The 10266-nt window shown below is 50.5% G+C and overlaps 1 protein-coding gene across 3 annotated transcripts in view; it reads left to right on the top strand.

The window, feature by feature from the left end:
- Nucleotides 1-7331, top strand: part of Sertad2 (SERTA domain containing 2) — a 113883-nt gene extending 106552 nt beyond the window's left edge. For 2 of the 3 annotated variants that reach the window (XM_026788918.1, XM_005366454.3), the window contains exon 2: nt 2189-7331. In XM_026788918.1, the coding sequence (XP_026644719.1) occupies nt 2193-3140 (948 nt within the window). In that variant the 5' untranslated portion in view covers nt 2189-2192 and the 3' untranslated portion in view covers nt 3141-7331. Of the gene's footprint in view, nt 1-424; nt 497-2188 lie in introns of those variants that run through there. The other variant, XM_026788917.1, reaches the window with a different exon arrangement.
- Nucleotides 7332-10266: the final 2935 nt, after the last annotated feature.

Genomic DNA, 10266 nt, shown 5'->3' on the forward strand with positions numbered 1-10266 from the left:
AGTGCCTCTGCTTACGTCATCTGAATGGGTACCAGTTCACAGGCTAGCCTCTCCCCAAGTAATACAGTGCCTCTGCTTACGTCATCTGAATGGGTGCCAACTCACAGGCTAGCCCCACCTATGAACAGTAGTTTGAGAAATGCTGGTCTGGGGTGTGCATATACATATTTGTGCACTTACACATTTAAGTGGCCTGATCACAGGATAACTAACAGATCAGATAGCGCCGTGTCCAAATTAAATGCATTTCCTAAGCTGTTTAGTCAAAGGAACATTTTTTTTTTCTGAGAGTATTAAATGGTTTAATTGTAAGCAGATACACATATAAATGTGAATACAATTACTTCAAAATCCAGTTGTCTGGTGACGCCTCTGATACATTGTTTTGCAGAGTGACGTAAGACTATCTCTTCTCTGGTTTATCAAGTTTAAATGAGTACAGATACTCCCGAGGAAGTGTCCCATGCAAAGAAGACAGACCATAGACTCACTAGAGGTAGGAGTCTATAAGAGGTGGGATAAGTTATCAGACCCTGCTTGTCTCACCGAACAGTTGTATTGATTGCTGTCTTTGGTCTGTTTGTTTGGTCCTAATGATTGATATCCATCTTTGTTAATGCTTACAAAGTGAGGGAAGCGGTTTCATCAAGTAATTCCACATTCTTTAGAAGCAGCGACAGATCTCAGAGCGGTGTTGGCAAGGACAGGCTGCAGCTGTGTGAGCTCTCCCTCCAGGAGTCAGACATCCTCTGTGGGGTCGTGTGCCAGGCTCCCTGGCCTCCAGGATGTCTGGGGGTGTATTCCTTCTGCTAGCCTTTCCTTTGGGGACCAGACTTGAAATTCAAAAGACTTGTGAGACAGAGGGGAAGTTGGTGCGGTGACTCCTCCCACCTGGGAGACCACAGTGGTGGAGTGTGTCTTAGAGAAGGGGTGAAGAAGAGATGTAAAAGCTGGCGGAAAACGAAGTAGCTGCCAAGCGCCTGAGGAGAGGGTTCGCTGGCTCCAAGGCTGAGTGCCTCAAAGCAGTGAGCAGTGTGCACGGCTTAGTGAGACCACGCTTCCTACTCTGAGAAGTGGTTAGGAAGCCAGGTTGGGCTGGACACGGTGGTGAGTGGACAGAAACCCAGCGCCTGGTAGGCCGAGGCACGAGGATTCTGAGTTCCATCTAAGAACTCAGTCCGAAGATTTGTATTGAAAGTCTGCTTCAAATAGTGAAACACAAACAAGACAGTAAGGGTTGTGGGGCAAGGGCTGGTCCTGAGAGCTTGTGTCCACAGCAGTTCTGAAAGGGGGGGCAGGGTGGCGGGGGACTAGGAAGGGCTATTGCAATAGTGACCGCCAGCTAGGCTGCAGTATTCAGAACGGGACCTCACTGTAACCCTCAGCGGATTCTCAAGGTCTAGGATATAAAAACCTTACCTCTTTCAGACACCCAGGTCTCTGTGTCGTCACGGTAAGTGTTTGGTTATGACAGGTCTCCGGTACCCAAGGAGCAGGGCTCACAGTCAAAGCAGATGGCTTCAAAGCAAAGCAGTTGTGTTCATCCCCAACTGTGTGCCGTCAGACAGAGCCAGGCAGAAACCCGGGCTGGGAAACATGCGTTCCACTTAGTCTCGAATGACAGGCAGCGGCCGCTCAGTCTCTGTGGTCACTTAGCTTCACCGCGTGTGTATGATGAGGAAGGAAGAGCATTTTGAAAGCACATACGGTTCTACCAAAACTGCTCCTCCTTCTCCCCCTTGATGCTTTCAGTTGTTGGAGTTGTGTTCAAGCTGTGATTTCTAACACCTCTGTCTGTTGAGGTTGTGCATTGTATGTTCTTGAGCTTTAAAAATAAATGCATTTGGGGGGAGGGAGGGTGAACCTGTGTGATAATGTTGGGCATGTGAATGCAAGCACATGAGCTGAGAAAGTCAAAACCATGTTTCCATGGTAACCCCTAACTTCTCTGTGTCGTGTTGTACACATTACTCACGCAGAACATTGGCCAGGATTACCTAGTGGTAAAAATTGCTCTGCAGGCGGACAAGGGTGGATGTCCTACTTCTCCGTCTACGGGGTCTTCCCCGTGAGTCCACCTGCTCTGAGACTGCGCAGCCGGGTCCTAACCTCTAAGCTGTCGTCTTTTTTCACGGTGGAAATTAGCCTTCATGAGATTCATGCTGTTTCCTGTCTTTCTCCTTTGTAGATATATGTTGGGTAAAGGAGGGAAGCGGAAGTTTGATGACCATGAAGATGGGCTGGAAGGCAAAATCGTGTCCCCCTCCGACGGTCCATCCAGGGCGTCCTACACCTTACAGCGTCAGACTGTCTTCAACATTTCCCTTATGAAACTGTACAACCACAGGCCCCTGACAGAGCCCAGCTTGCAGAAGACTGTCTTAATTAACAACATGTTGAGGCGGATCCAGGAGGAACTCAAGCAGGAAGGCAGCCTGAGGCCTGCGTTCACCCCCACTTCCCAGCCCAGCGACTCGCTGGCTGACAGCTGCAGGGAGGCCCCACCTGCCTTCACGCACCCGGCCGTGCCTCCCGCTCACCCCTGTGACCCAGGAAGCACTGCACCCCTGGAGGCCTGCCTCACCCCTGCCTCCCTGCTAGAGGACGACGACACTTTTTGCACTTTGCCGGCTGCGCCGCTCGCGGCTCCTCCCAGACTCTCTCCTCCAGCCCTCCCGCCGGAAAAGGACAGCTTCTCTTCCGCCCTGGACGAGATCGAGGAGCTCTGCCCCACATCTACCTCCACAGAGGCTGTCGTGACGTCAGCGGCGCCCGACAGCCCGAAAGGAACCTCCAGTGAGTCTGGCGTCCAGAAGCCTGAGGGGCCGCAGGAAGGCCGCCCGGATGACTCACGATTCATGGACTCGCTGCCTGGGAATTTTGAAATCACCACGTCCACAGGTTTCCTGACAGACTTGACCCTGGACGACATCTTGTTTGCTGACATTGACACATCCATGTATGATTTCGACCCCTGCACATCCACATCAGGGACATCCTCCAAAATGGCCCCCGTGTCAGCTGACGACCTCCTCAAGACCCTGGCCCCCTACAGCAGTCAGCCAGTCGCCCCAAGTCAGCCTTTCAAAATGGATCTCACGGAGCTAGACCACATCATGGAGGTTCTTGTCGGGTCCTAAGACTGTGCCTAGCCAGGCCCTGCAAGCGTCCCCGCCGCCCTGACAGTTTCTCCGCACTGTGCATGTACCCTTGCTTGCCTTTTTCAGAGAAAAAGAAAACGTCACAAACGGATCACACTAGTATTTTCTTTGAGCAGAGTTGGAGTGCCTTCATTCGAGTATGACCACTTTTAATACACTCTCTGCGTGGGCTCCGCAGAGACCTGCTGCCCTGGCCTAGGAGAGGAGACCTTTGAAGACTGTGTCGCTAATGCTGAAAGGTGAACATGAGCAGTTCAAATGAAGCACAAGGATTGCGTTGGAAAAGCTGTAAATTGCGTGTGCATATTTGTCTATTTTTTCTATAAGTTTTATTGCAAGAGGTAAAACAAAGAATATATATCTATATTATTTGGATAATCTCAGTACCTTTCCTGGCGTTTTGCCCTGTACCAGTTGACTTGGCAATTCCGCCTTTTTAGAGGCATTAACTACTCGTAAGTGTTGCATTGACATGGCTGTTTAGAAAACTGCTGCCCAAATTTATTTTCTATTTTTGTACAGATTCTGCAGTTTATGATATTGTTTTTCTAAGAACAAATGCTGTTTATACCTATGAGATAGCTATTTTGATAGGATTTGCTCACGTAGTTCCTGCAAACGTAAGCTGTACAAGTTGCACTTGTACTTTTATAGAGTCGTAATGTTTTATATGTGTATGGTGCAAGAGAAAATTGGATCAAATCAATCTGCAGTTGATGTCCCCAAATGCAAACACACACAGCGCTTTAATAAAGGGCCAGGTGATCTGACACCCAAATTTCACAAGCACCAGCCCTTGGCACGATCACCCGCCAGTACTGTGACATCCAAAGCCAGAGCCCTGTCTGCTCATCAAAGGGGGCGATGGCTGCGGATCCTGGGGTTGATGTGATGGTCACCTTAGCTCCCTCTTCTGAGCAGAGGCTACAGCATCTTGTGTAAGAGTGTACTCACGGCCGGCTGTGGTGGCGCACCCCTTTAATTCCAGCACTTGGGAGGCAGGGGCAGGTGGATCTCTGTGAGTTCCAGCCCAGCCAGAGCTCTACAGTGAGAACCCTGTCTCAAAGATGGGGGGAGTAGGAGAAAGACTGTATTTATGCCAAGTTTGCTCTTTTAATTGTTTTTATTTTAATTTTATAAAATGCAAACCTCAGTCTTACCCCTTGGGCATAGCTTTTATGATGAGACCACAATTTTACATAACAATTTTACAACAAGCAACTGACCTCTTCATGGAGCTGAGCCCTATTTCAGTGCTGGGCTCCTAAAGAAGAAATTCTCCCCGGAAGGCATCCTTTCCCAGCGTCCCTTCCCTGCTGGAGCTTTGTTCCCTCTGTTGCTAAGAGCTGCAAATGGCATCTTCGGGATCACCACAGTGAGCTCCGCTCACCTCAGCCATCCGGGATGCACTCTCTCAACATCTGTGACCAGAGCCACAGTCCGCCACCTTACGTCCTGGTGTTCAGTCTGGTTGCTTTCTTTAATCAACTGCTGATTTAACCACACTTTACAAAGCTGTTATATCCAAATACACAACGGGAATTTCTGTGCGTGTTTCTGGCCCTCCCGTCTCCTGACCCCCAAAGCGGCTCTTTATTTCCAGTGATCCCCCAGTTGTAGTATTTGTCTCCGTGTATCATGCCCATTTGTCTGCTGCCCTCCCTCCTTTCTGATCGCCTTCCTTTCACAGTGGTACTTCAGCTATGGAGTGCAGCTTACAACCTGTATTGTTATGCAGACGGCTTCTTTAGGAATAACTTCTATATTTATTTAAAAATTTTAAATTATGGGATTTTGTTTTTGTTTTTGTTGTCACTGTTGTCGGTCACCAGTTCTGCTCACTTCTTGCCATGGATAAAATTGGGTCTTTCCGGCCACTTAAAAAGATAAATTTGTAAATGGCACTTTAAACAAGCCATAGATAGTTTTACTTTTATAATGCACATGGCAAGCAAATGTGTTTGTGATGAAGGAACTGCTCATCCAGGCAGAAGATTTGTGTCTGGTGTGATTAATACTTTTTTACATTCTGATCTACCCTTTCCCGTGTGCACGTGATTGAAGAGCTGCTTCCCAGCTCTGCAGAGTCGTGAGGATAGCCCATCACGCAGCACCTGTCCTCCTGCGGGCACCCTCCACACGGGCCTCTCACCATTACACGTGTTTCCTCTGATGCAGGACTAGGGACCATATGGGAAGGTGAGTGCCGTTGATGCTTCCAAGTGTCATTGTGCCTGTCCATTTGAAGAACTTTTCTTCCGGGAAGAAAGCAGGTCTACCCATCCCATCCTCTGTGTTTTAGAACTGGAGGATCCTGTGACCTGGCCACATGCCACACACATCTCCATACATGTGCTTAGACATGTGTTCATTCTTCCCAACAAGAATGGCACAAAGCAGTTGAATGCCATTGTCAAAAACTGATTTACAGTAACTTAGAACAACTGTACTTTTGTTGGATTAGCAAATTGCGTGTTTAAACGATCCCTTATGTTGGGCAACAGTTCAGATAAGCACAGAGACGTGTCCGCCCAGACTCAGTTCTCCGACTCCAGTTCTTCACCATCACAACACCTTCCCCAGCAGCAGCGGGCACGCGCGTATTCTCCAGTCATGCCTGGGAAACCCGAGCAAGCCCATCAAGAGTTAAGACTGACTTTGTGTCCTATTTATATTAAGTGATGTCCCAACAGGGAAGAGGTGGAGTCAGAGTGAGATCAAGTCCCAATTTGAGTGTGGGATATGCTTCCAGATGCTTCCTGGCAGCAGCGGCTCACCTTCACAAAGACAGTCTTGTGGCACCCAGAGGCGGGCAGATGGCCTGGGGGTGCCAGGGCCCGAGAGGCTGTTATTGAGGACTGTGATGTGCAATGGCATGGCAAGGCGGGAGCAGACTCCTGAGAGACGTAGAGTGGTGGCTTCCCCATAACTTATTTATTCCTTTGTTTTCCTTTGTAAATATATTTATTTGACTGTGGCGCTCTAACAACAGCTGGCTGGTATGGTGCAGAATGTATGGTAGGAATGTATTTCTTGTAGGAATGTAAATCTGTATTAAGAGGGGGAGCCAAGGCGGCCCCCACCCTGTCTTTGCATCAGATAGACGGTCGACACTCATTTTCACCCATCTCCAGTATGGGTCGATTTAAAATATGCAAAAGCTGTGGGCGGGGGATGTTTTAATACCTCTAAATTTTTAAGAAAATCGAGCATAAAAGGGTTGGTAATTTTTTAAAGTTTTCTTAGTAGCACTTTGACTTATCGACAGAAGGGGCAACACACAGGCACCCACCTTCATACCAAAGGGTGAGGAGTGGCCACAACCTCCCACACCGCTCGAGTGTCCTCAGCAACTGGGCTTTTGATCGCCATAGCCCCTTGAAGTGCCCCAACCGTCCTGAGGTCAATCAAGGAAAATTTCTTAACGAAGTAAGCTCCAAAGAGCCAAAGTATCAACTTACGGATCATTTTTAAAGCTTAAATTTATTAACCACCTTTGCGGTAAACAATGAATTATGAATACCGCAAGGGCAGCCTTCTTAAATGACAGACGTAAAAGAGAGACTGCTTATGCGGCAATTGTTCCTCTACTTCATGTGAATTGTCTTAATTTTGAAACCTTGCTCTTACAAATTGGACCTTTATACATTTCTGACAACAGCAAAGAGAGAAGAGCATATTTGATTTGTCCTAGCTCTAAGCGGTTAATCCTGGTGCGGCCCCGCCCCGGGATGCCGGAGGGGTGTGCATCTGCCTGTGTGCGATTGTTTCCAGTGCTTCCAAGAATGAGTCTACATGGGTCTTGAAGATTAGCCAGGGTCAAATGCTCTTGCAGACAAAGCCAATACAATTTTTGGACTTCTCTTGGGGAATTTGGGAGGGAAAAGCAGTCCGTATGTACAACTGACGTGTTGAACGTGTACATAGGGACCTGTTGGGGACGTGGGTTTTGAGGAGGGCTTTTTGTCGGAAGTCGGTGTGACCTTTCCCCCACAGACCTGAGAGCTGTGCCTTTTCTATGCAATATTACAGATGTCACATCAGAACCCAGAGGGCTGTGTTCAATGTAGGTTCATTCAGGCTGTATTCTGAACAATTGGACAGATTAAGTGGACATGGACATGAGGTCTTTTGTAGTTTTATATTATACAATAAACAGTTAAAGGATGAGACTTGTGTTGTGTTTTCTTCTGACCGTGTCGTGACCACTGAGGTGCAGCCCCCTGGTGCTCGTCCTGTCCTGGCTTCCCGAGGCCCCCCGAACTTCCTTCTCCTTCCTGACACAGCCCTCTCCAGACATGGGTTTTGCCCAGAGCCTTTCCCCTGCCTGTAACCTGAGCTGTCTCCCACCTTTGCTCAGGTCTTGAAAATCTGTGACCAGCCCCTGCCCCTTCCAGCTGTTGGGCTTCACCGTCTACCCGAGGTGCAGAGTGTCTGTCCCTGTTGGCCACTCTCCATGGGACCTTGTCTCCTCCAGTAGGCCACTTGGCCCCTTCGGGGTCTCCTCAGTTCCGGTCTCTCTGTCCCCTCCGACACCTTCCCGTTGCTGCCTCTCTGCCCCATACCCTCTGTCATCTTCCCCTACTGCCGGTGTCCGTGTGTCACTGCTCTTCCTGTCCTGGTGATTTTGGTAACATGTTTTAATACCAGTCTGGGCCACCACGCCATCCTCGGGGGCTAGTTGGGGTGGGCATGTCCAGGCACTGGTTGACGGCTGGGCCACTGCTACCTGGTGAGACGGCGCAGGTGGGTGTGAGAGGCCTGGAAAATCTGTGCTCTGTTAAATCAGCTTTGGGATATGGAAGGGAGGAGGTGGGTGGGCTGGAAACGGAGCTGTGCTCCACAGAGCACCGTGTCCCTCAGTTAGAGAAGTCCTGAGTTCTGTCCCCAGCACCCAGGAAGTGGCAGCAGGATGATAAGCTTAAGGTTTGCCTTCCACCTTGGATCCAGGAGACCTTATCCAGAGAGAGAGAGAGAGAGAGAGAGAGAGAGAGCGAGAGCGCACACAAGGCTTGGGTGAGGAAAGGCTGTCCACTCCTCCACAGAAGGCCGGCACTCAGCATCACCCCCGCTTGTTCCAGGTCCCTGCTCATCGTCGGCACGGCCCCATCTCTGGCACACATCAGCACCCTGCCTTTGTGCCCTTGTTGCCCTGGGAAGCATCCTCATTTCAGGACCGACCTCAAGCACGTGTCCACGAATCCGTCTAGTCATCCCCCTGGTATGAGCCAGTCTCCTGAGTTCCTGCAGGGCCCTGGACATGGTGAAGTCCCCTGGCAAATCCTGCCCTGGCTTTAGACTTGCTGCAAGTGATTTTCTCTGTAACACTGCAGTTCTGAAGAGCAGAACCCCAGGGGTGTTCCTCTTCTCCCAGGTTCGGCATGCCACACCCCCTGCTTGTTTTAATAAGCGGTAAAGTCCTGGATCTTGGTCATGCTTGCTTAGCTGTGTGTCACCTCCGGCGTCTGCCTCCATGGCACAGCTGAGCAGGTGCAGTTAAATTGACTCTCCTAGTTCAAAAGAGTTACCATTTGGACCTTTACAGAAAAACATTGTCTAACTATTGACATTTACAACTACACAATCCTTAAGATAGTGTCCGCCATAAGCAAGCCAGGCTCGGGGCTTTCGGGAAGGACGTGTGCCTCCACACCCCAGTGCACCAAGAGCTGGGAAGGAGGGACCAGAGCAGACAGCAGTCAAGAAAGCCACACAGGAGGGGACGTTATCAGAAAGCTGTAGGCCTGTAAGGGGTCTGGGAGTGGGTCTTCTGTTCAAAGAAGCCTGATGTCAGTTATGAGAACAGAAAAGGGAAGTGGCACTGGCTGGTCTCCTAGGGATGCGTCAGCCTGGTTCATAGCAGACTACCTGAGTTTGTACCAATCTGTGCCCCTTTGTCACCCTCCCCAGCCTGTTCATCTCTCGCCCTCTGGTCCTGAACAAGTTTCTGTTTGCTTTTATTTGTGTGCACTGAAGCAGTTGTCACCCAGGCTGGTCTCAGATGACTGCACGCCAGCTCTTCTCTCTTGGCCTCCTGAGTTGCTCACGCTGTAGTTTCTGTCACTCTTGAGATCTCTTTAGCACAGCACACCCTGGCTTCAGCCTGAAGGCCTGGGAACTCCTGTCCTCCGTGTGTGTGTGTGTGTGTGTGTGTGTGTGTGTGTGTGTGTGTGTCCTGACTTACTACCTACATCACTGCCTTAAGGAGCAGGAGGGAGCGGAGGAGGGCAGAGCTTTTCAGGGCTGAACACTCCAGGTGCTCCCAGGCTCTCCTGCCCTGGCTGTGGGACTTCAGGTTGGTCACTGTCCCATGGGGGCAAGAGGAGACTGAATGAATATCTCTGGCTTCCCCCAGATTGTCACCACAGAGGGAGGGCTGGTCTTGGGCTGTATGTAGGCCTCAAGGATTTGCCAAAGCTGAATGCCCTGAGGTGCCAGCCTTCAAGGCATCTGAGATGGCATGTCATGTGCCTGACAGGACGGGGCAACACATGGTGACATTGTCCCCGGAGCTGGGAACCCTCTCTGCAGCAGGCGGGCTGTCTCAGCCCCGTAGCTCTCCAGACCTCCCCCACCTCCCAGGCTGCCAGCTGCCAGCAAGGCCTATTGTTCAGCAGTGACAAGAAATGGCTGCAGAGCTCAGGCTGGAGAAAGGCTGGAGGCAACAGTGGGGGAGGGGGAGGAAGCTCTCAACACCCTTCGCGTTGGCCTGTGTTCCCGGAGAAGTCTGAGGCGAATCCAACCCTCCCCTCAGACAATCCCCTCCCGCCTTCGCGGGCCAACAGGCTTCCTTTCCGATGTCTCCTCTGGCCCAAGTCAGTGCTGTGTGGCCTGCCCTTGCCCAGGCTGTGCTCTCCTGTGCAGTGTGCCTGTTGGGTCTGGAGAGGGTCCAGAGATTAAGACCCTGATGTGTGTACAGCCACAGTGTTTCTCAGATGGCTGTGATTGCGCCAGTTCAGAGAGGGTGTGTGTGCGCGCGCGTGTGTCTGTGTGTGCGTGTGTGTCTGTGTGTGCGTGCTTGTGTGTGCATGTGTGTGTGTCTGCGTGTGTGCGTGTGTGTGTGTGTGTGCGCGTGTGTGTCTGTGTGTGTGTGCGTGTGTGTGTG

Source organism: Microtus ochrogaster, unplaced genomic scaffold (assembly GCF_000317375.1).
Source record: "Microtus ochrogaster isolate Prairie Vole_2 unplaced genomic scaffold, MicOch1.0 UNK9, whole genome shotgun sequence".
In the NCBI taxonomy this organism is placed as follows: Eukaryota; Metazoa; Chordata; class Mammalia; order Rodentia; family Cricetidae; genus Microtus; species Microtus ochrogaster.